Raw genomic sequence first — 27,025 nt, 5'->3', positions numbered from 1 at the left:
TTCTGTTTATTTTTGTTGGTTTGTTTGTTCCATAATGCATCTCCTTGCCCAATTGCAGTGATAATGGTTCTCAAAAAAGCGTGGGCTGGGAGTCTGAATCCTAAGCTTTTAAGTCAGAATCTTCGCCTGGCTACACATCAACCAGAAAAAGAAATAACAAACTCTAGTCATGATGATGCCACATCACCACGAAAACAGAATGAATGTATTTGAACTGCAGCATCTTTGCCTCATTCAAGAATTTCCATTAGGTTTTGTTTAAACAGCACAACCTTCTTTGTGCAGGCAGAAAAGAGGCTTGTTCCATGAAAATAAAGAAAAACAAAACAAAACAAAAACTTTTAAAGCCAAAACATTTAGCTTAATCTGTCTCTAAATCCTATTACACATTCAAAAAAAATGACCATAGTAACCCTTAGTGGCCAGAGATGAAGCAATATATGGCAGAACAAGCGGAGTCCCTCCATGGTTAGCTTAAAGGGCACTGTCAGGTTTGAAAATCATAAATTCCTTTCTCTTTGTACACTCAGGCCTTTTCACACAGCTCTGGCACATCATTACACCATGCTACAGCTTTGTCAAAATGCCAGAACAGCATAAATGAGAGTCAGACCCCAGACATTTAAAACAGACACAATTACTTGCACCATCACCAGTGCAAAAGCAAAGGGAATTTTTTTCTGGTAAATTTGACTTATTTATCTTCATGGTGTTTTGCATTCATCTTGGACAATGAAGTAAAAACTAACAGGCATTTATAGTAAATAATAATGAAGGAAGTTTTGCCTCACTTCTGATCACTTACCCTCTCCAGTGCCTCAGTGTTTGGACTGTAAACACAGCAGAAGAATGTTATATTTACACAAAGATGCCCTTATTGTCATTTGGTTTTGAGGCTTTTTGTTTGTTGTTTGCCATTGTTGTTGTTTTTTCCCCTCCCCCTCTGTCCCTCCAAAGGCCCATTTCATTTGCCTTTAGTTTTCATCACCAAATACACATTTGGAAGCTACCCAAAGGGTTGATTTCAAGTATTTAACATTATATACAAATAAATTAGCACCAATAAGACACTGCAATCAATTTAAAAATTGCTCCTGTAATATTTGAATGCTGATTATAGTTCCTCAGGCTGGATGTATACATGAGCGACAAGAATCCTGGTCCACATGCATGCATGTCAGAGTGTAAATGTGGCAAGAGGAAATTGAGGGTAAAGACTCCAAAACAGTACTAATCTGCTGTCATATCATTCTTGCTCATGCACATGTGTTTATACTTTTACTTGTAAAAACTGAACAAGAAAATATTTTTAATACTTTGCTGTTGCTGGGCCCCCTTTTCTTTTAGTCACTCTGTGCAACATCCAACTTGTGTGCCTTGATCTGCTTTGCAAGAGCCTCCCCGGCCACGAAGCATGCCACACGGGGAGCTGCAGCACCTTGGCCTCTGCCCCAGCACAGCTAAGGACGTCCACAATGAGAAGCGGCCATTTCAACCTGCTAGGAGGATTTGCAATAGAATACTGCTCTCCACATGCAGGATAAAGCACCCTCTCAGTTACTGGAAGGACATCTGGTCAGCTTAAAGCCATCACAAATACTTGCGGTGCTTTTCTGATGAGCACTGTAAACCTGTGCCACAGACGGTGCTCATCCTCCTTCAGCTATTTGATTGCACATCTATTTTCTTTGAAGAATGTTTCTCAAATCCTAAAATCTCCCTCCTCTGCACACCCGTACTGAGCTGGAACCACCATGGAGATCAGGATACACTTGTTCAGGTACAGAACAAAAAGGCTACCCTGATCCCTAGGTACTTGGCATGTAGCTGGGGAGCAAGAGACAGCAGAAACAGCTGAACAAGCACAAGGAAGCCAAGGTGCCAAAAAAAAGAGAACCAAACCCAGAGAATGCACAGATTCTGCAGGAACCTGCATCAAATTTGTCTTAGAAGAAAACAAGAACAGAAGGGGCTATGGCGGAAAGAGCGCTGCTTTTAAGACACTTTTTAAGTCAAGTTAGCTGGACCTTTTCCCATTTCAAAGGATCTTTGTCACTGGAACAGGCAATTGGGTGTTGCCGACACCATGGACTTAGATATTTTGAAACAGGGGACACTGCCGTTACCAAGCAGCATAAGATCACCCCTTAGAGGAAGACACTGGGGCTGTACCAGGCTGTATGTGAATATGCTGCTACAATCCTGGCACTGCTCTTTGAAGGGAAGAGCGATTCACAAAGGTCTGCTGCACACTCTGGGCTGCAGCTTGGGGAGGTTCTGGCTCTCTCAGCCTGTGGAAGAACCTGATGAATTGTGAAGGGCTCTCCATAAATTACATCAGCATCACACCTACCTACAGAGTCAAAGGCACCCACTGCATATCTGTAGCCCTGAAGGTCTGATACATGCAGTGGATGTTGGCCAGACTTGAGCATAAGGTGGGATAACATTTGTTGACAAAAGATTTCCCATCTGTCTCAGAAACTAACAATTACCTGAACGCCCCAAAAGTCACTTGAAAAGACACTAGTTCTCAAACAGCAAATTAACTAACATCCTCCAAGTTGTTATTCAAGCTGCAGTACACGTTGCTTCAAACAATGCCATTTATAAAGCAATAATGAAAGGAACTAGTCTATAAACCTTTCCTCAGCAGCAGGAGGTCTTAGGCTCCCAGGTTCACAAGCCTTCAGTTTATTTGAAGCCCATCAGACTTCAGCAAAGAGGAACTAATGAAGGAAAAGAGTAGAGTAATCCTAAAAAATCTTAACAAGACACAATCGAGTATGTTTTTTTCTCCATGTATATTGACTTTGAAACAGACAGAAAACAACTTTCTACCTTTACTACATTATTTTCCACTTGTTAAATGGAAATACAAAGCCTAAATCTCTTCAATAAAGCTAAAATAAGCATCATCTTTTGTGAACTAGTGAAGTAAGGATCCAGTTGGCAGGCTTGCTCTCTCGGGCAAGACTCATTAATAAAAAAGGGGTTTTATCTGTGAAAAGTCTAAACTACGAGTCCTAAATGGGTAATCTCAGCTGCAAAAGAAAACAAGGCTGGGGAGGTTTTTGTGCCATGACTGAGCTTAAACTTCAAGCCTGCAGGCTAGCACTACTCAGAGTGTTTCTGATGGGATAATTTTCTATGCAAAAAGACTGATTCATCAAAGAATAGCTCATGTCATGGCCAACGTGCCAATTTCAATGGCCGTTCATCTGACAGGCACAACAAACCCTTCTGAGATGTTTTAAATGACCAGGTGCAATTTTCCTATACTTAAATAACCCTTCATGGATACTCTGTCCAGACAAACGCTCTGCAAAACCAGACTGGCTGCTCTGACTGCTGAAGCCTGGGGAGGGCCTGGTGGGAACCCAGCTCCCCAGGGTGCTGCATACCTTTGTCCTTTCCCTTTTCCACTCTCATTCTGAGGTCCTGGGAATTTGGTCCTGATGGTAGGAGTAAAAGTCTTACATCAGCATGCTGAAGTTAGTGTCACTGGATAGATGATGCACATTTAGGGCCATAATCAGAGAGCCTGATGTGTAAATAAGTCCCTGGACCCAATCAGTGGAGGGAGATAAACACCTCAGAAAGTCTGATCACAAAGCCTCAGGTTAAGCACAGTGAGAAGTGCTCAAAGCCAGCAGGAGAGGAGGTCCTGGGATTCATGTGGAAAGTAGATCACCTGAACAGTGCCCACTAGGATCAACGTGTTGTGAGGCTCAAAGTTTGGCTCCATCTTCATCAGAGCATGCCAAAGTTAGCAGCTGCCCACCTTTTCTCTTGATCATTTCTCTACACTCTCTCCAAAATTGCAGGATTGTATTTCAGAAATGTTGATTTTTAAAAGCCCATTCTATTTTGGATAAAACTAAATAAAGTTTGAAACAACAAATCCACAAAATCTGCTGTATTTACATGTCACCTGAATGGCACGATTAACCTTCTCTGACCACCTGACCTGTCAGATTTTCCATTAATATTAATACACAAATCCTTGCAAATGTAACTCCCATTTAACTGTTTATGGTAATATTTTGCAGGATGAAAAGAACAGCTTTCAAAATAGAGGAAAAATCCAGAGGACGTGACCAAATTTCACAGGTCAGTGGCTGGGATAGCAGGAGCTGCTAAAGGAGAGCTGAAGGAACATACTCGCTCAGGGGCATTTTAGCACTCTTGTGATACGATACCCATATTCATCAGCATGCAACAATCCCCTCTCCAGATGAAAAACACTACAGATCATGTTCCTAATAAAACAGTCAATTTGCCTCCTTCTCTTTTTTGTTGTTGGCAGGAATTCCTTACAACCTCACCTCCCTGGGGCATGGCTTCCTCTCCCCCTTTGTCGATCAGGAGAAAACAAGGCTCTGTGCAACAACAAAGTCTTTCTGGCTGGTCTCAGAGACACTCGTGCCAGGTTTCAGACAGACCCAGGAAATTACTGTTGTTTTAGTTGCTCTGATTATCACTAAGATAGAAAAAACTATGTAGATGGGAAGCATGGTGAGAGTGCATTTCTGTCCTGACAAACACGTCAGAATGAAAATCATGACCCCTTCAGCAAATAAGTTCTGGACAGAGTGGTCGGGCATCAGCAGCGGAAATCTTAACTCAGTCCCCATTTTCACACAGCTTCAAAGGGTAACTATTTCAAATCTTGTGCCAGAGCTGGGGTTTGCAGCCCAACTCTTAGACCACAGTTTTTGTCGTACCTACACCAGCAAGGATGAGTGTCCTTACTGAGTCCTATGAACTATGTGCACTGTGCCCACGCTCGGTTTTAGCTTTGCCAAATCTCACCTGTAGGTTCAGGCACAAAGTTTACTTTGCCTTCTGAGCTCAGATTAAGACAGAAAAGAGGATGGACCTGTTTGAGCTTGAGAACAATTGTTCATGTTTGCTAAACTCATCGCATAGACAGATACAGAGTGGCAAGACCTCAACCTTCTATTGAGTCTCCTAGAGTTGTTCTTATATACACCTTCAGTGCTTGCTATACCCCTCCAGCCCCATTCAGTGGACAGGGAGATTTTGCTCTGCTCTGTGCAGGTGTCTTCAGTAGTCTCTGCTGTCAGTGTGGGGAATTTTACACTTAAAGAAAAAAATATCATTTGATCCCAGAATATTTAAAGGTCATTACTAGAAAGCAAGCTACTTGAAGCTTCAGTTTTGTAACATTGCTTCAGTATGCACTTAAGTCTAAAGTAGCTCACTCTTTGTTAGCAGCCTTTTGTGTGACAGTCACACAATGGTAGTAAAGCCATTTCCTTTAAAGGAAGAAATTAAGAGCCTGGTATGCAAAAACATGCTTGCAATTACATACATAAGTGGTACATGAACTTCATGCAATTGCATACGCAAGCTCACAACTACATGGTGATTTAGGTGTTACGTTGGTAGAAGCATTTCAATTACCCCTTACCTGACTACATCCCTGGGCATCAGCAGTACCCTGCCCAAGCTCAGATGACTGATACCAAAAACATAAGAAGAAAATGAGATAAGCCCATTAATTAGAGAAAGCTGAGATTTTTTTTTAAATTATATAATTGGAAAAAAAAAATCTGTAGAACACTGAGGAGGATAAATCAGAAAGAAATAAGCAAATATTAGTTTTTAAACAGCTACACTCATATGGGACACCCATAATGGACAACAACACAATAACTTTTCCATAATGTGAGTTTCTTCTTAAGCCCCATCTGTTAACAATTACATTGAGTCTTTAAATCATCAGGGCTGATATTTCATATAACGTTTTTGCTCACTATTGTAACTTCATATGTTCACATTATTCAGATAAATTGATAATTCTTTCAGAATACTGTTAAGTTATTGGAGTTAGAGATGTTGTACATGCCAAAAAGTTACCTGTATTACACACCCCAACAGAAAAAATAAGTGCAGGGAGTCAAAGGTGTTAATGTAACCTTGTTTACAGCACTACCAGACAACCACAAGAGAGAACTATTGACTAATTCTCTTTTGTGCAAAAATGAAGAGTCAGCTGATTTTTGTTACAAAGAATAGGAATCACCGTTGTTAAATAAGTGACTGTCCTGGGGGTTTTCAGAACTGCTCACATCATACTTCAACCTACCAAGGGGAGGAGGGAGTCATTGTATGAATTACTCCTGCAATATTTCATGAGCTAGTAAATTTTCTATGGAAATTATCCAGCTTGATGAAAACGTCTGTATTTCAAACCTCACAAGAGTCTGATTTAGTAGAGAAATAGTGCTCGTTTACAGCAGCTTCATTGAAGACAAAGATGGAGAGAACCTGAAGTGTTGAAATGTTAACATTCCAAGAAACTAATTATCATATTTTCCACTTGCAAACTTCAAACCTGCTGCTAATTAATCTCTGTGGAAAGGCTGTGTATGAATCAAATTATAATGTAAGTCAGATTATATGGGATGAGATGTATAACATGCCCTGCCACTGAGGAGAAATGAAATGGATTGCTTGCACAGAAATGACAAAAAAACCCAAAGAGCTTGCTCTTCATTAGTGCACCAATCTGTACCAGCCGGCTGATGACAGATTCACCCCAACGGAGTGTTGCAAACCACCTTGGATTTTCAAAAGTTTGCCTGTGGTCACAAATTATCTAGATGCAAGAAGGAAAAACTATTTGACTGAGCAAACCTTGATGTGGCACTTGCAGAGTTCTGTTGTGAAAACATCTTGAGGGCAATCAAGTGCCATTAGCACATGTCAATGAAGCTTCCCATGAATTACTACAAAAATTACAGTTAAGCGTATTCCTCCTCCATCACTGTCCAACCTCTCTGACAAAACAGTTTGGTTATCTGTTGAAGTATTACAGAAATTAACACCTTTCTGCCGGTATAGTAATCAGGAGAATGTCAGCAGACAATTAATTTGGTCCATCTGCACTAATGCCTTTATATAATTCATGTATTGATTATGGGATTAAAATGATTTGTCACCATTCACTCTGAAAATACTATATTGTGCATATAATGGGGATAACAAGGGAGACTTGAATAAATTAGTTCTCATTGAAAAGGGAAACAAAATACATGTTTTCTAAAAACAAGATTGTGTTTACAACCTCCCTAAGTAAATTCCAGGGAGTTTGATTAAATCATTTTGTTTTCAATTTATAGTTTTATCATATGAGATACCACATGGCAGCCAAAAAATAAATGCTGCAAGTAGCTCATAATACTTTCCTCTGCATAGTTTGCCTTTCTTTTTATATATATATTTTTTTTATTATTATTCTATTAACTTACTGTCATGCAACTTTCGGATTCAGAGAAGCTTATATAGCTGTTTGTGTTTTTTCATCTTTTCATCTCTTTTTTTTTTTTCCTTCTTTAAGATGGGATACAAATACAACATGGAATCAAGGAAGTCCTGTGCAATGTTACTCTATTGGCTCAATTTCTAATGCCATTTTCATTAGTTGACTTGTTGATTATAGCCGTTCTACCATTGTTATAATTTATTACAAGGCTTCTTTTTGTGTGCACATCTGTTTAAGCAGTTCCACTCATTAGACCTATCCACCCAGGCAAAAGAAGCTTTTCCTTTACCTAGGCTGCATTACCTTGTTTTCCGCAGCTTGCACATACACAGTTTGTTACGAATTACTAATCAACTGTTGTGAGGTTTAATGGCATGCCTGGGTACGGTCAGCAGAGTTGGCTATTCCAGATGCTTCCGACCATCCACATTTCCCCCCTTTCTTCTTTTCACCCACCACTCCCTGTGGACTAAATGCTCTAAAAGAACAGCAAGCAAAGTGTTTCAGAACCATTTGGCCAATTTGATCTACACAGTTCAAAGCCTTGTCGTTTCATACAGAAAACATTTTATTTTAAATCTAAGAGGTGACAGAATGTTACACTCTCTTCTGACCTTACATTTTGCTCTATTTTCTCTTACATCCCATTACTGGTCTGAGCCTTCTCTCTGCTCATCTCATGACTTTCAATCTCTATCAAAAAAATACAGACACTGCCTTCAGTAATTTATCCCAGATGAGAATCTGACCTTATATACACAGATCACGTAGAAGTTCAGTGAGACATGGCCCTATTTCCTCCCTTCTCCTTTACTTACACAGACAGATGGAAATTCTGGTCCTAATGAAGTCAGTGCAAGTTTTGTTGTTGACTGCAAAGGGGTCAAGGTTTCCCTCCTACAATTTCTGTAGCAGATAGGTAATTATTTCTTATTGCCTAGTCTTGTCATCTCAACATGCTGAGCTGAATTGTCGTGGACTAGCGGGGTGGTTTACTTGTACTGATTAAAATAATTGTGCATTACCCCAGATCATCACAGTGATTTATTCATATTGGCACTTAAGGAATTAAATTCTGTATTACTGCTGATTTTTCTGGATATGCTCAAAGTCAGTTTTGCTACTGCTTTCTAGTCTCCAACGCTACCCTCACAGTAAACTTTGTTTTGATTCTTGGTAGAATCTAAATTGCTAGAGACACTGTACTCAGTGCTCCAGTGAGCAGCTTTAGAATTTTTTACAACATGGGTTAAGGTTAGGAAAAAGAAACTTGATCATGAACTCACAAAATACTAGGCTTCTGAAAGATCACTGAAACTAGTTTAGGGAAAAGAAACCACAGAGCAAAATTATAAGACCATGTCTTCTACTGCAGCTTAAGTGATCTCAGCCATTTGTTATTTTTTTGAAGATACAATACAGAGTACATTAGGTAGAACTTACATATATATGGTATAACTCATAGTCAGAATGAGTTTGCAGAGTGGACAAATAAAAAGGAAACCTACACTTTCTATTCTTTTACTTTCTCAGTGTTTTCATTTCTCCATTTTCAGAAACGTGATATCTAAATCAGCAATTTGAGAAGTGGAGAATTCTTTTAGGATAACCAGAAGTAACATGATTGTATAGCTATTTTTTTCCCATCAACTTTTCTTATGTGGCATTTCTTTCAATTTCTTTACATTTTCCTTGGCATGGTTGTGTCTTCTGCACAAATTCCTGAACCACTTTCCATTCTTTTCTCCTACAACCACCCTGTCCTTTGCAGACTTTTCCTTCAGGACCCCACAGTTCTGTACCATGGTATTACCCCTTGCAGTTCTTTTGTTTTATTTATTTTATTTTTATTAAAAGCCAAAATACCCTTGCAACTTTTCATCTATCTTTTGGAAATTAAGCTTCCTGAAAGGCAACAGCAAAATTTCTATTTGTGTTCATGGGAAAAATTCACCCTGCAACTTCAGAGAGGTCAAATTTAAGATGACTGGATCTATTAGATCTACAGAGACAGGATTACATTCTTGTTCAAAATTTGTCCTGATCTGGCCATCCATTTCTATATATCATCTTTCTCCAAAAAGAAGAGAGAAATTGCACTCAAGAGTAGTGTTAAACCTTCAAACAGAAAATATGTCAATTATGCTGCCAGTATTTTCTTTAACATTTTTTGATCTACACTGTGGTCTACTTACACAAGAGGAACTCAAGAGCTTGAATCTGGGATTTTGGGTTGGGGTGCTGCAGAGGATTCTCCTTTTTCCGTTTCCAATATCTAACTGCAAGAAAGCGATGTGCCTGATTCCATTTCTCACGACGTGCTACGTGCCGTGCTTTCCCTGGTGCGGTGCTGGCTCTCCGAGGACTTCAGTCTTTCCCCTTGGCTTCTCCCCATCCGTCACTGACCTCTCTTTGCAAGCAAGGTCCCAACTCCAGTGTGGGAGCAAGCCCAGGACCGTAGGAAGAGACAAATGACAGTGACCTCAGACGTGGTACCGCCTGTCTCCACCAGTGGCCGAGCAGTTTTGCTGCAGCACAGGCTACCTGGGGGCTCATGAAGCTTCCTCTAAGACAAGATGAAAAGTTAAGCCTCCTCATGCCAAATGGGTTACATGACTTGCTCTCTGCCAGGTCTCACAACACCAACACATCCGACATTGGTTTCCTCTCTTGCCACTGCTGATTCCACTAGCAAGGGTAGGATTTTGCCCTCAACTATTCACAAGTAATTAATGCATTATTGAACAAGAATAAATAGATAGCAATTAAATAACAACTATTAATGACTTATTTATTAACATATTAATAGTTGGCCTGAGAGTAATAAATGCAAATTAGTGTAAAGTGGTACCAAAAATTGTGTCGATAATAGGCCCTGAAGTAATCTTGTGTGTTCAAGATAATTACAAATATATTTTCCTTTCAAAAAACTACTGCTGGGTAATTTTTTATGGTTGCTATTATATCATTTTAGAATTAGAAAATTAGCCCTACTCCCATTAAAATAATTTTGCAGTGCATCAGGCTTTATTTCAAGTGTAAGTTTCACATTATCTTATTGCCTATAGAGCTTGCATTTTTGCTCTATGTGCAAGCCTTTTGGGCTTATACTTGGTGTACTAATGGTGTTGTTTCAGCTTGTTGCTTGCACAACTTTTCTCATCATTAATATTATTATGTAAAAAGTGCCACTACAATCAGTGGTGGCACCTTGAGGGCTAAATCTAGTAAAAATCACTGAGGGCCAGATTTTTTCCTTTTTACCCCTGCTGATAGCAATTGGCCTGATAAATAGTTCAGAGGCTTTAAACATGAGCGAAATGATGGACTGGGTACTGCACAACTAACAACCGATCCAGCCACAACAGACCCCATTCAGAAAACCACCCCTGGTCAGAGCCTGTTTTACTATAAATATTTTTTCCCTCTTTTTTTTTTTTTTTTTTTTTTTTTTTTAATTTTTTTCAAACTTGTATGTGTTTGGGCAAAAGAAAACCCCACTTGACACCTTGGTTCTGAACTGTCACTTAACTTTGGGAAACTGATTACTTTGTGAGGACAGCAAGTCATTGTCACTTTTATCATATCTACAAAAAAAAAAAAAAAAAAAAAAGAGATTGGCTTAAATCCAAAGTCCTGTCCTTATCTGCTGTTATCAATGGTAAGTTAATGTATTCCTGTCTGCCACTGGTTCTGATATTCCTGATTCTGGAACTTGACATACATTTAACATATGCCCATCTCCAATAAAAGATCAGTAAATATTCATCTCTGCCTCCATATTTATAACAGATTGAGGAATGAGGGTCCACACTTCCTCCTAGCAGAGGGTGCCCAGAACACTGTTTCTGCAAATGTTTGTTTCTGCAAATGTTTCTGTCTGCCTCTGTAGGTGGCATTTTAACTTTGCAGCTTTCCTCATTAAAGGCATTGTAAATGACTTCTTCCAAAATAATCAAGCATATTTGTGTATGGTAGGGGGCTTTGGTGGCTCTCTCTCCACTGTGCCTTCCAAACTGCTACTTAAATGTGATTGTGGCCATGTAATCTGTGTACCTGAAAATATAATTCGTTTTGTTGCTAATGAAGGTCCTACGGCACAAATTTATTAAAGGTATACTTTTCCATGGGATAGTAATTGGGTCGATAATATTAAACTCATAGGCTCATTATTTAATTGCAAGGGCAGATTATGAACACAGCTTCTAAAATATATTTTAATGAAAAACACTACATCCTGACCTAATCATATCAACCTTATGCTATCTAATTAAGGATGCAAAAAATCATTAGAGTTGCAAAATATTAGTTCCAGCTCCATCAGGCTGCTAGCTGCCCCTTCATGAATATATATATTTTTTTACTCTATGATAAATAGTTAATGAGGTAAAAATGACAAAATTTGCATGTAGGCAAATTAGTTTAATAGAGTGATGCCTTCCTGGTCTACAGAAAGTGACCTTTTTCCTATCAGAAGAACAACTAAAAATACTTTGAAATGATGACATGGATGTCATTCCACAAATGACAAATTGCTTCTCTGAACAATATAAAAATTATAAAATGCAATAACCTTAAATTCTCATCATACTGTAAATGTGTCCTCGGCTGCTGCATTTATCAATTTAATAAAAGGAAATTAAGCATATTATAAAATACCCATTTATGGGGCAATTTTTAATCCAGGGAATAAAAATGAGAAGCACATGGTTAATAGCAAGAAAATATTGCAAAAATGTAGACCTATTTTTTCCAGAAGGTTTGACTGACTATTTACTTGAATGACCTCCATTTAAAATATATTTTTTATATGGAGTGATGTAAGATATGGCAGTCTCATGCTTCCCTTTATAAAAATTGTTCACAGTTAATTTGGTATCTTATTTAAAAATTAACGCATTAATAATGCACGCAATAAGGCCTAGTGATGTGTCTTCCATACTGATTACTTTGTACAATTAGGCATACAAAAAGAGAGGGACAAGATAAATACCTTATGCAAATTCATGACAGAAAAAAGGGCCTTTCAGTATCTGCAATGACTAAGAGCATAAAGGACCTGAAAATATAGTTCCTAGTCTTTCAGGGAGATGGTCCATGTGGAGAACATATTTCTAGAATAGAGCAAGTTTTTACTGCAAAACTAGATTTGCCAAAGAGCTAACAAAATTTGGTTTGATGGTTCTCTTTTCCATCAAAATAATATAAACAAAAAAATTGGAGCAGTAGTGGAAGATTTCAGGTTTCTGAAGAACATTGGTTCTTTTTTCACAGTATTTGTTTTTTTCTACAGATAGCTCTGGACTTTTGGACAGTAGTCTCTACTCACAAATATCCCTCATTGTGAGGCAGATCCTATGCCCACTGAAGTAATTGGTAGAGATCCTACTGATGCCAGTGGTGCAAACTTCTGCACTCTTTCCGCATTATTCCTATCTGCTTATATCGTATAGTCTGCTCCAGGACGGCCCACAGAGAACAGGAATGTTTAATACTGTCACAGCCTGGCGTTGGGTTAGGGCTGATATAAAGGAAAAAGCATGAAATTCGTGCAGGTGTAGACAGAATAGGGATCGGAAGCTTGGGGACTGAGAGCAAAGACAAAAGGCGTGCGTCACTCTGCTTGGCCGGGGTAAAGGCGGTCTGGTCCCTGCGCCGCCTGCCCCCGCCGTGCTGCTGCACCTGGCCGAGGCTCTGCCCGTCTCAAAGGACCTCAGACAAAGGTCGGGTACCCGCATTTCAGCGTGGTTTTTCATACATGCTAAGCTGCATACTGGGAGCAAAACTAGGCACTTACATATGTCTGTAGCGATGGGTCATGTTTTTCAGTGTTCTGCCCTCTGAAGTACATCTTGTCATAGCAGTGGACAACACGGATTTCCTCCATTCAGGAATAGATTATTTGTAAACAGAGAGGTAATTTTTCCTTCCACTCTTTTCTGTTTGTCTTTACTCCCATCCTCTCCTCCTTTCCCCCCTCTCTTTTCTTCTCTTTTTCTTTTTATTTCCCACCCTCCCTCCTCCCTCCCGCCCCCATTCAGCCCTTTCTATACTGCTACAAGAAATGATATTCTGGTAATATCATTAGAAATGTATTCAGCACTTGAAACAGAAAAGTAGTTGTTTGCAGTTGCCTTATCCACCACTTTTCCCATATGGCATTGGTAGTCCTGGCATGTAAAATGAGATCCACTATATATTATTTGTCTGGCCTTACTTAACTTTTAAAAAAGGTAATACAAACCAATCATCAGCAGGTATGTTTTGACTTATTGTAGAAGTCTTTAAGTGTAAAAAAAGAGTTATTTTGCTTACTGGGGTAAAGCAAATACGTGCTATCTGTGTAAAAAGTGGGAATATTTGAGGCAGGTGGCTGTGATAACACATTCACTCATTCAAACCTTTTCCCTCCCCTCTACTGAAATGCAATGTGGTGCTCTGCACTTTCCCACAAAAATTAAGCTTACTGAGTATCTGTTTTTTCATTCAATTGGCACATTCACCTTTTTATTTTTCCTTTCAGGGTCCAAACTGTCATCACAAAAAAAAAGTGGAAAATAATTACAGCTGTGCAAGATGTTTATAGCAGTGACAACTGAAGCCATATATTTATATAAACTGCTGATCTTTCAGAGGTAGCTATAGAGACTTGAAAAACTTGCAGACCCTAATCTGAAATCACTTGTTCCAGTGGGTTAGAAACAAAAAGAAAACAAACAACTCATACATACTTAAGAGGACTAATTTCCTTCCTATCTGGAATCTGTTCATTTTTACACTGAAGCAGAAGAGTTACGGAAGAAAAGCATTGTGCACAGAGGCACTCATAGATGTATAAATCCAACTGATGAGCACTTTAACAATTGTTCCAGAGCTATTTTATAAGATAGTCCTATGGGAATTAATAATGCTGATGTGAAGCTAGAAAACAAGGAAGAAAATGTCCCTCAGAAGGAAGATAATGACCCTTACAGTCTACTGGCTACATTACTTCTGTTATTTTCAATTCTCTGAAAGCAGTTATGTCCAGAAGCTTCACTTGTGGATGGTGTCTCCAACACTGGACACTTTGCAAACACAGATATATCTCCTCCACATCACAGCTTAAAGTTATATATGGAACTAGAGGCTAGTGGCTTAACAGAAAAGAAAGAGGAATTATTTTGATATCCAAAGTATAGCAGACCAACTTCAGACCTCTCCTACTTCCTCCTGAACGTTTCCAACTCAAACTACTAACTGTACTGTGAGATAGGGGCTATCACATATGACTGACCAAACCCACAACCCCTCTTCAGGGCAGCCCCATCCATGAGCTTGCAGGGAGCAAATTCTACTTGTCCATGGAACTCCCCAGTTTGCTGAGCTGGCTGAGAAATTATCTGAGATGGGACTGACATTTAAACAAGTAGCAAGTCTCTGTGACCCAGTCAAGAATCACCAGATAGCATAGATAATTTTTGACATCAGTGATGCTGTTAAGCCTTTGGATACTAAGCAGGTTGTAACCCCTCAGGATGTTCAGCCAATGCACATACAACCTCACAAAATTCTCCTGAACATGATTCTTAGTGCCTCCATTCAAAGAAGCACCCTAAAAATAATTTTCTTGTAGATCTAGGTCCCTTTAGGTAATACCCAGAAATACAAAGCATTAAGTTGGACCAGTATGTCACAGACTCCTTTTGGAGACTCTGTTCGCCACTCACCATCCGTCTTTCACCATTGATTCCTCTCCACTGCTCAGCCCTCTTCATAATGTAGCTCAGCTCCTGACTGGAAATCTCCAAGTCCAGCGGAACAAAGAATGCGCCTTCCTCACCATGAATGCGTCGAAGTGCATCCAACAGCCAACCTTCACTATGTAGCCTAAGGATAGAAATGAAACTTTTAGTTCATCTTTAAAAGGACAGAAATGAAACATTTAGTTCATCTTTAAATGAAACATTTAGTTCATCTTCATGCAAAAAAAAAAAAAAAAAAAACAAAAAAACAAAACCAAACCAAAACAAAACAGAAAAATGTATCTTACCCTTTTGTAAACTTCTAAATCTTTGTTTTCCCTTCATGACTATGTTCTCTACCCAGGAGTAAGAAAATTCTTTCTCACGAGTTCTCCAGCATACAACCCTCCCCAACACCCCGGAGGCTTTACAATACCTGAATCAAATCACATAAATTTAAGCAGCAATTTCTTTTAATTATTTCAAGATACTGACTTCCCCAAAAGATCTTGATCTTCCTTTCCTTCAGAAATGTCCAATGTCTGTCCTTAGGATTGGGTTGGGTAACTAGTTCTAGTGCTTACATGGAGTACCCCAGTCAAGTATGAATTGAAGTCCTAACGTGCCAGGGTTCAATAATGGGCAAACCACATCATATAGAAAGGAACTACTCACCATTTTTTAAAACCCCTTGCCTGAAGTCTATACAATCTAAACTTCTCTTGATGTTAGAAAAGTTCATTTTGTTTGTTGGCTTTATTTTTCTATGACATTTCTGTGCTGTGGTAGGGAATTGAATAAGCACTACGCAGTAAAATTCTCTACCACAAGAAAGGCTTGCTGTGTGGTATTTCTTAATGTAGGTGAAACCAAGAAATATTGTGAGGCTTTTGGAAAAGCCTAGTGTCACATTTTTAGCCTTAGATGAACTTTAAAACTTCAAAACATGGCTGTTTAATTCAAATGGAACCTCTTCAAGTTCATCTCTTTCTCATTCTATATTTATTCTAAAACCAGGGACTCAGAAAATAAAAATGAGAAAATCTGGAATCTCAATCTTGGATATTGAACTGAGGTCTTCCCTTTTGTAACCTCTTCCAAGCTAATACTTTATTACAATTCAGCCATTACTCTGTGCCAATCCAAGCTTTTCCATCCTTCCCAGAGACTGGCTGGGTAATCATGAGAAGTACAGGGACTGCTGTTGTGGCGCTGCAACCAACAAAAAGCCCAGATTTTTGTGGGGCTCTACAAGTCCTTCATTTCTTGGCAAGCAGGAGAGAGAGTGAGCAGACACAACTCCTTTGACTCTCTGAACTCATCCTTCTCATGTACAGCAGCACTAGACGCAGTTCTTGTGGCCGATCCTTATTCTGGGGTCTTGTTTTGTCATGCATGTGCTAACCAACATGTGTGTGGGTGGAAGGCAGTGGACTGCTTAGGTAAATCAGAATGAAGTTCACATTTACACTAGCTCTACATCTCACCTTACAGTGCACACAATAATTGCAGATTAGCACACTCAATAAACTGCCTAGTGCAATTTTGCCCACAACCATGATTTACTGTTGAACAGAAATAAGGAGGTGCACCAACAGACAGTTTTTCAACTTGATGTCAGGAGGAGCTTTAGCTCTTTCTTCAAAGGGGAATATGTATCTTAGGGTCAAACTCTATATCCAAGAGTTTCTGTGATGGAGTAGCTATTCTGATGCTGAAATCTGGCAGCCTGGCTCAACATCAGATTAGGGATTTATATCTCCTGCTTTGCTGCAAAGGCGCTCTCTGTACTTTTCCCCCCACCCTTCTTTTTTGAAACATGCCTTTTTGAAGCTGCAGCCCTAACTTTGCTGTAGTTTCCAAGATGTCATTTTGGGATTCTCTTATCAAAAGAGGAGAACAGCTGGAAGATAACCTAATAGAGTTGTAGGTAGTCCTGGGAATATAAACAAACTGCCTACCAAGACATAATAGAAAAACCTCTAAAGTGTGAAATGTAAATCCATGCTAAGGCAGAGTGGGACACCAAAGTATCTTAAAACATGTTACAGAAGAGAAAATGTTTTACAAATAACTAATATCCTTCATGGAGTAATTGTCCAAATTCCACAGTGTCTTCAAAGAAAAATTCATCTCTTAATCCCCAGATCTACATTAGATGTTGCTATTGTGTCTTTCAACACAATAGATACATTTTTGCAAACACTGACTCAGAATTATCTTGTGCTTAGTTGAAAAACTAGCAATCAAGCTGGTGGGCTTTCTGGCCTTCGTCTCATCTTGAAACAATAATATTCTATGGTGTTTGTTTTTGAAATTCCAGGTCAGCAATTTAAATTACTTGCCACTTATCTTGCTAAACAAGAAAAAGACCTTGCCATTTATTTAAGCTCACTTAATGTAACATTCTTATTTCAAATGAAGTAAAATTTAATGCAGTTAAATTACTGTCTATTTGCTGCCATAAACATTTTCTATATGAAGATTTTAAGCACATGGTTATAAACAATATAATTAACTTTGAATTAATTAAGAATCATGAAGCCTGTCTTCCAGCTTTGTTCATTTTGCCCAAAAGTACTTAGCCTGCTCCTGTTACCTGCTTTAATTTCTTTTCTTTGGCACAAAAAATAATAAAGCACTTTTTGTATCTTAACATGGCTTCTTATACATATGAGAGTGATAATTTCTATTGCTAATGCAATAAAGAGCAAAACAAAACTTAGATGTTATTTTCCAGAGGTGAAACCCAGTATAATACCTTACAAGTTCATTTATTTATCAGAAAGAGCAGAAAACATTTAAATTATTTGTTATCTAGAGTCAGATCAGAAAATAGACTTCTTAAAGATTTACCCAAACAAAAAATTGAAGGGTAGTTTGAGTGATTTAAAACTATTTATTACATCTTCACATGAGCCTTTCTCTTCCATTTCTGGAAAACAATTGTAAAAAAAATAAAAATAATTTTGCTGTTAACATTGAAAAATATAGATTTTTGAAGCTTTTCCCCCCAAAAATATTTTAATACCAGTAAATTTAGACTCTTTCTAGCAGACACTTTCAGTTGAGATGGGGCTGCATTTTCTCATAGTGCAGAAAACATTTCACCAACAAATTCCTGACTGTTTGCAATGTCTGGTGGAATTAAAATGAAGGAATTGCAATCAATGCCACTTCATTTTTCCAAAAAGTAATTAGAATATCGCTCCATGCTGTATGTACTACAGACTCCCAAGACACCCAAGGGAACCCAGATTTATTGAGGTATGTTGGTTTATAAACACAATAGATGCCTAATGCTGTTTATCCCCTACCCATTATTTCATTAGCTTCCTGGTTGTTCATCGGCGCTGCCATGAAGTTCTATAGCTGTGGCAGAAAAAGGCAGTTATATTTGCCTTGGTGGTCTGGTGGGTTCACTGTACTTAGCCCTTTTTTATACACTGCTGAACACTTCTGTTAAATGGCAAATTGCTGAGTAATTCTAACTGGTGGCACCAACACCACCATCCAATAGCGAAGTCTTCCCTGTCGTCTGGTATCTTAGGACACAGAATACACCCCTCAATCGTTATACTGGTTTACCTCACAAGAGAAAGATGTGGTGGATTCCTGTGTAAAAAATACATGTTTTTTGAGTTGAGCAACATTACATTTGGATATCTTTGAGATATAACACCTCAGGAACATTCACACAAAGTGATATTACTGCTTTGGTTATAATACTATTTTCTCTTGAAAACAAGTGCTGTTATATCAATATTCAGGAAACAACATTATGAATTTTAGAGATGCTTTCCTTAAAAACATTTTGAAAGGTTTCAATGCTATCGTTAGTGGACTGACAGGGTGCTGCTCAAGACTCCTAGTCAGGTCCAAGGTTCCCACTCTGTTGGACTGTGGACATGCAAAGAAGACAAAGTTGATCCAGTTTCAGAAGCTCATAGCATAACTTGGCTCTGCACAGACTCCAGTATTCAAAATGTTTCTTTTTGTTCTGAGCAAAGAACTTCAGAGACCTTATGCACTGTAACAGATTTTGTTATCTTCCTTTTGCTTTTGTATTTTGCTATGAATCATTTTTAAAATGTGTCATGCTAAGACAACTTTTTTCCCCTAGTAACATTCTCCCCCCACCCCTTTATTGGAAAACATTATGGGAAAATTGATACAGAAGGAAAGGAAACTTTGATGATCTTGCACCTGTTCCCCAGACAATGAAGATGTTGGTAATATTCTCATAAAAACCTGCCTTACAAATGTTTTAATTTAAATTAATTTTCCTGAGTAATAAACGACAGCAGCTAAAACTTATGAAGCTATTCAAAACTATTAAGTCAATGATTAAGAAGGCATTAACATCTCAAAAACTAATTAACTAGACTACCAGTACATTGGAGTTGTGTACAGCTTCCAGGAATGCAGGAGCTTTGAAATACTTTGCAGAAATTTAGACTGCCATTTATCTTTTTCTGCCTGCTGCAACGGAGTTTGTGGAAAGGGGAGCAAGGGATGATTCTGTCAGATGGAGGGTGTACGCAGAGCTTTTCCATTCTTACACCTGCTTGCATCTTGCCTTTGCGTATGGGCTTTTTATTGGTGCTTGCCAGCACTCAGTGTTCATCACTGGGGGAATCGGGGGTTGGTACAAAATTCATAGTGCATTATAGATGAATCACTCAGAAAAAAAAAAAAAAATACACTTTTTCAATGAATATATTAGACAACCTATCATTAATTTTCAGTGTCCCACACCTGTCCCCATTGACTGTACGGCTAGTGGTGCCTGCTAGAAAGGTGGAAAGAAAGTTAGCTGGTCAAATTTCGTGATGAACTGAATACTGATAACAGGCTAAAGTAATGGGAAAGTTATTTGGATTAAGTCACTTCATGCAGTGTGTTAAAGCCTCAGTCACATCAAGTCAAAAATCCTTTATCATCAAAAGGCTGTAAGATTCTGAGGGCCTCTGCAGACTGAGAGATTTTGCACTTCACACCATATATAACTTTCTGAATTTTTCCTATTTCTCACAAAGCCCCTGCTTGGAAGACCAAAGACAGTGTCTTCCAATGCACCCAAATAAAAGGTATGCACACTTTAAAGCTTAAACCCTTGACACAGACATCATTGTCTGAAGCCAAAGAAACAGAGGCTCCTAGGCTCTATGAAAAATCAATACACCAGTTGTGTTCCTGTCGAGGAAATAAGTGGTTCACTCTCTGACTCACTATGCCCACCAAATACCAGTGCATTAAAAGTTAAGTAGGAGCTCACGCCTCCTTGATCCTCTTCAATTCTGGGCTTTGGATATATGTTATTGTGTGTGTTTCCTGATGTCACCTTATTTTATCTTACAGAAGAAGGGGCTTGAGCCTAAGCTCCTACAGGAATAATGAGATAGAGACATACCTTAAAAAGTACAGGTACAACACTGTCAATGAGATGATGAACAGGATTGTATAAAGTATCACAGTGATTAAGGCACCAGGAATTCCTGACTCCTCTGCTCTTAGAAAGACCCAGTAGAGCTTTGCAGCATCAGCAATGGGTTTCTCTACACTGTTCCCAAGTCGCTGTCATGGGGGAAAAAAATCAACATAAGAAAATGCCAAACCTGATTAAGCTGTTTACCTACAGAAACATGAGAACCTGAATTTTTTTATAAGAACTTAACACTGATTTGTGGGGCACACAGCTCAAAACTTAGGAGCATGTTACACAGAATTTGAAATTAACTGTGAGATGTGAACTAAACTGTTTTCTGGCTAATTTTAGTACAATTAAAATCTACCCTATTGAGGTGGCTTATTGAACAAAACCCATACTTCAGTGAAAATACTCAATGTGAGCTTCATTAACATATTTCAGGGTAAGTAGGCTGAAATTAGCCTTATTTCAATGATCAGAGAGGTGTAATATTGAATGATCTGTGCTGTTGTTTTTAGGAGTGCTGAGTGAGCAGAAAACACTTGTGTCAGTGCATAATTCCAAACTGACCAGCCTCAAAATGACTTGTCCATATCACAAGAAAAGTGCTGGTTCCTACCAGACACAGCAAGTTACATTATTTTGATCATGTGTACTTTGGAGGATGTATACGCACCAATTCCCGATTTCAGATTGAGTCAGTGTTTGGTGCTACCACTGGAAAACAAAAGTAACCCTCATGTTATCTGAAATGCCAAATGGAATTATTAGGGCATTTGCATGTGTTGCTAGCTGACACCTAGGAGAGCTTTGCCACCAGCTTTGCAAACATCAGCATCAGTCAAAGAAGGTAGTGGTTTCACAAAGCTTCACTGAGACTCAATGAGGTGAGAAAAATGGAGAAAGCAACTACAAGTAGATCAACAGGGGACACCAGCAGGGTTTTGTTAAGTTTTGCCTAAAGGGGTTGGCCTTTTTTCTGTGCAAGAGAGAAAAGTTCTCCCTTATGAAGCAATATTTTAATGTATGTGCATGCATTATCAAGTCTGTCTGCAACATTTTAAACAGAAAATCAGATATTCCATTCACCCCCCCACCCTTAGTGGCCAGTCAGTCCAGTTTGGGAAACCACAAAGAACATGCTACAACACTGAAAAACCAATAAGACTCAGTATTATTTTATGATATAGCTCTCACTTATTTTCTTTTTTTTTTTTTTTTCTGAGAAGAAATAGAGACACAATGAGACCAATACCTCCCAAGAAATCTGACTGTACCATGCTCCCGCTGCTGTGGTGGAATTAAAGATACCTCTTAACTGTACAAAGTAGCAGTCGTAAGTTGTATCATTAATAGCTTCTCCTAAGGTACATGACTGTCATATACCCTATTTAGTTATGCTATGAATAGTTTATGTTCAACTGCTCTGTAAACAAAGTAAACATGTGCAACTATTTTCATTGTGCTGAAGATGAAACAAAATTTCAGCATACTATGTATTGGTAAGGAATTAATATTTATAGAACAAAAATAGTAACTTTGGAAATAAGGTGGTTTGTGTATTTTTGCAAAGATTCACAAAGAATCTTGAAGGTTTCATAGCACTGTATGTTTCATTATACTTCCAGTAAAACATGGGAAAAGATTTTACAAAAATTTATTATTTTCCCTTTTTTTTTTCTCTCCCATATCTAGTCCTTAAGAACTAGCTACTGTATTGACATATTATTGCCCTCTGCTGGATCGATTTAGAAGAATTCAGCTACATATCATCGGTCTTTACTGCTGAGAGCTAAAATAAGTTCCTCTCTTCACTTTTTCCTTTTTAAAGTGACACAATGACAGCCATATCCATATTAAATCACCTTAACACATTTTGCATGGATGTGAAACTGCAGCACCAAAAAATCCAGGATTTATCATTCAGAGAGGTAGTCTGTGACATTTAGACTTCAAGAAGCCTGCACCTTCCTAAGCCACTTGCCTGGACTAATCTTTAGGAAGAGTCAAAACTTTCCCCCATTTTTTGCTACCTTTGCAGTGACATGCATAATAAAGACAATTACAAGTCCAATGACAAGCTGTACAACGACTGAGTTTCTTGAGTATATTTCTGTTCTCTCTCCACCCTTTGCAACACTGCCATGTTTCTGTAATGGAAATTACAAGTCTCAGGAGAATGCTGATGGCATATAAAGACTAGTCACTAATTCAGATCTCTCCGTATTCTTTACAAAAAAGTTAAAATACTTTATCTCCTGGTTCTATCTCCCAGCTCTGTCCTCTCTTCTTGCAAAAAAAAGCTCTCTGCATCCACTGCTTTCTTACTGAAGAGACTGCCTACCAAGGAAAATCCTCTGAACAGCAGTCACGTCCTGACATCCCTCCAGAGAGGCAAAAGTCTGAATGGCAAGTAAGAATAAATGTATTTCTTATTCGAGCAGTTTTTTCTGGCAAGGTAAAAATGGCATGGGGGAAGTGTGTCTTTCCATCCACTTTTTCTAACAAAGAGATTATGTCAATCCTTCTGTGATCCTCGAAGACATGATCCAAGAAAAGTGTCTTCATTTTAAATTGTTTCAGTAATATCTGACAATATCTGTCTTAGGTGCTTATCATACCACAGAATGATAGTCATGTGAGCGCTTTGCAGTCTCCAATGTTTTTCAAGATGACACGTGTCCATGTGGCTAAAGAGGTGTTACTCTCTGCATTTTACATGCTACAGAGAGACCAAGTGACTGGTCCCGGGAAACCTCTGCCAGAACCAGAACTTGAACTGCATTCTCCAAAATCATAGGAAAGTTTCTTACTTGTGCAACATCCTTCTACGAGCTGATAGTAAATCAAGTCTGGAATCACACATTTGACAGAGTATCTTGAACTATAAGTTGAAACCCCCCAAACAAGCAACTGTCTCTTTAGTCTTCCCTTAATAATAAAAAAAATTAGTTAGTAAACAGAGAAACCCTTGTCTCCAGGGCTATCTGTCATCCTTCATAAGCATTAAGGCCATTTAGGATACTAAAATACATTCTAGCACTGAAATAAATTACATTACCACAACACAACATTTTAAAAATGCTTGATCTAAAATAGATTGGAAAGTAAATCTGAAATAGCTGCTGAAAGAATGCCAGGAGAAGAACAAAAGAGTACAAATGCAATAATGAAAACACATGTAAGAGATATAGTTTCATTCTGGAAAGGATACACATAGTATATTCTGTAATATTTGAACAAATGAGTTTCTACCGAAGATAATCTTGGTGGATAAAATTGCCAAATTTTCAGCATGAAGTACAGAGAGGCTCATGCTTTTTTAACACTGTAATGAAAAACTTAGTTACTTTATTCGTATCTCGTGTTTCCCTCTGACCAAGCAAAGAAGGCCTATTTGAAATTGATAACAAAGCCAGTCTGACTAGAACTGAACAGAATTCCACTGAAGTCAACAGCAATGATTTTTCTCAATGCAAGTGTGGGAAAGACAAGGCAGACCTCGGCCTTTCCTCCAGTTTTTATGAATACACCAGTATTGGGGGGGGGAGGGAGGAAAGCCTTTTCTATATTTAAATATTTCTAGCCTGAATATTGGGGAAATATCCCTTTTTCTCCTAGGAAAAAAATTCATCATCAGAATAATTACAATTAAATTCAATTCTGTTCATGGTTTGTACCATGAAATTAAAAAAAAAAAAAAAAAAAAAAAAGCCAGGCTGTCCAAGTGTTGCCACATGCTTAAAATACTGCAATTACCTCCCAAGCGAGCTCCAATTAAATTTCTTGAACAGCTGAATTTTAATTTTCAAAACCACTGCAATGGGAAACAGCATGTAAAGAGTGGAAAATCACATTTTTAACAGGGCTTCTTAAAAGCAGAGCACAGGTTAGCGTATAAGGAACCAAGAGACCTCTGAAAACCTGATCCACAGAAAGGACTGCGGATTCCTGCTTGATCTGGAGTGAGCTACAGAAACAAAGATGCCTTTGAAAGACAGAGAAGGGTGGAAGAACAGCAATACCACACCCCCAGAAAAGCTCTCAGTGCCCTGCACCCATCTAAAGGACCCCATTTCACCTGCACAGAGCAAGTCAAATCTGAAACACATGTTGTGGGAGACTGAGCATTACCTCAGATGTGATAAAAGTCCTTAGCAGCCAAAGTACAGACGGGTTACACCACACACAGAGGCACAGATAGAGTTGGAATCTTTGCTCTCATGATTTTACATGTAATGAAGCTCTTCACTTAGAGATGTCTGTCTTTCAATCTCACAAGTCTTTCCAGGTGTGCCAGCAAGTTATGTTAATTACCTTATATGTCAGAAAAGTGCACAATAACCTCTATTTTTTTCATTTTGTCTGTTTCAGTGCTTAGAAAAAAGTGCTAATAATAAGGACTGCTCATTAACCTATCTCCATTCACATCCAAAATTGCAATAATCCTTTTCAAAGCAGATGCAATCATTTCAGTGGTGGATTTACTTTCTTATCTCCATATATGGTTTATACAGTGCTCTTAATTTTATGCAGAAACACAGTGACTCCATTAGATGGGAATTTTGTTAATAAAAAGGTAATGTATAACATTATTATTTAATTTCTTTTTAACTTTCATGTTCCATTGCCAGGGGTGGAATTTCATATCTTTCAGTGATTCACTGAATAAACCAAACTTCTACGTCAAGGTCTCATGTCCAAGTTATTTTAAGTGACTTACCCCCAGGAATGAATCCACTATGAACACTGCCAAGGGGTCTAGCACTGTCCATAGACCCATAGCTATGATAAACTTTGACAAGAAGGAAGGGAATGAGTCAAACATCTGCTGACAGCTCCATCTGATCAGGACCATAAGAAGCAGGCCTGCATTCAAGGTTAGGGGTCCCACCACCACCATGGCCAACTCTTCACTGGTCTGCAGCAAGGAGTTCTGGTAGCACAGTTCAACAGTGTGAGGGAAAAGATGGAATCTGAAAATAAGCAAAAGGAGAGAGATTGTCCGTGCTCCTGGGCAAACCATTAAAAAATAAAAAAATACATACAGCATGTTGCATTGTAAAGTTGTATCCCTGTTTTGGTCACAATCCTCTGACCAAAAAATGTATGAAGCTGCTCAAAAAAATAATTTGTTTTCTCCTCTTCCTGCCTCCATGTTCCTTGATCCCCTCTGACTCTCAGTTCAGTGGATGCACATCCAGGCCCTTGGGAGTGTGCAGGCAGGGCTATAGGAAGACATTTGCTCCCACAAGCATCAATGTGAGCACAGGCCCCAGGAGATCACCCCTCTCTGTGTACTACAGCACCTTTGGACACTGCACAGAGCGGAAAATGTGATATGGAAGACATAGCTTTTAGCATCCCTAAAGTGACTGGAAATGTCCTTCTGGCCACCATGGCATGGTGGAATTTGCAAAGCTGACAAAATGAGCAAATTTGCTGGCACTGTAGGAGACAGGACCTGCATGGTATTGTGAGTTACACACAGATGCTAAAAGTTAGGGCAAAATTTCAAGCCCATTGAAGTCGCTTAAATTCTCCTCCTAAATAAAGGTGAAGTGGTTTGATTCTCACTTTGGTTTGAGAGTGCTACCACTGTATTTGGTGGGACTAGAGAGTGCTTAACTCAGTTCCATGTTCTGCGGGCACACAGCTACAGATTGGGATGCTGATCCAGGGCATCTTGGCTTGAGAACATTATCCTTTATCTATCTGACTGCCTGGGACAGCTGTGATTAGTGGCTTCGAACATGACCACCTCTCTCTCACACGTTGCTTCCTTCTGTTGTGTTTCCTTTGCTTTCATAGACTCTTGATGCTTGGCCTTCCAGAAGTTTTAATGCCAGCTGGCTGTGCCCATCTGGGCTGTGCAAGGCCAGCAGCGAGAGATGGCTGGCTTTGCATTAAGATCTAGAAGATCACCTTAACAATACCCAGCCCTATGCACAGTCTGCTCAGACACTGTTCAGATTTTGCCAATAATGCCCGTATCACAGCAGACATAGATCAGTTTCATGTTACTAGCTCCTGCTGACTGATTCAGGTTTGCAAGATGCTTAAAAGTGAAGAAAAGTAAAAAAATGTTTATATTGGAGAAATCTTCCCTTCTCTAAGCATAACTGATCTTTTTTTGCTCTGTAAACCCATTCTTTACTCCACAGCAACATATGGAGAACCAGGTATATATCACCTTGTGGACTTGTTCTCTATCTTTTTTTTTTTCATGTCAGGTAACGACAAGTAATGATTTTCCTGGAACTCTCTAGAGAGCTCTGATTCCTGAGCTGAAGTCAATGTATCATATAGTTAAAATATGTCAACCCGTTGTAGTCCTCACAGTAAAATTGATATATCAAAGTTAAATTCTTAGAAGTATTTTACTCATAGATCACTTTGGTAACATCAAATACGATTTAAATGCTTCTTCAGTTTTGTGCACGTCTTAGTCATTTTGAAATATTTGATCCAAAATGATAAATGATTCCTGTGGAAGTTACATAACCTCTGGGTATCTCAGAGGGGAAAGAGGTAGGGATGACACAATATGCACAAATGGACACATCCTGTTCTGGA

At 38.7% G+C, this 27,025-nt stretch overlaps 1 protein-coding gene across 1 annotated transcript in view; it reads right to left on the bottom strand.

Annotated features, from left to right (window-relative positions):
• Positions 1-27,025, bottom strand: part of LOC104362639 — a 164,690-nt gene that overhangs the window by 28,800 nt on the left and 108,865 nt on the right. Inside the window, exons 14-16 of the mRNA XM_032991935.2 lie at positions 25,173-25,425; positions 20,432-20,595; positions 15,004-15,163 (exon numbers count right to left, since the gene is read on the bottom strand). Of these exons, the coding sequence (XP_032847826.1) occupies positions 15,004-15,163; positions 20,432-20,595; positions 25,173-25,425 (577 nt within the window). The remainder of the gene's footprint in view (positions 1-15,003; positions 15,164-20,431; positions 20,596-25,172; positions 25,426-27,025) is intronic.

This window comes from Tyto alba, unplaced genomic scaffold (assembly GCF_018691265.1).
Source record: "Tyto alba isolate M040663 unplaced genomic scaffold, T.alba_DEE_v4.0 Super-Scaffold_48, whole genome shotgun sequence".
NCBI lineage: Eukaryota > Metazoa > Chordata > Aves > Strigiformes > Tytonidae > Tyto > Tyto alba.
This window is presented reverse-complemented; position numbering and strand designations above follow the sequence as displayed.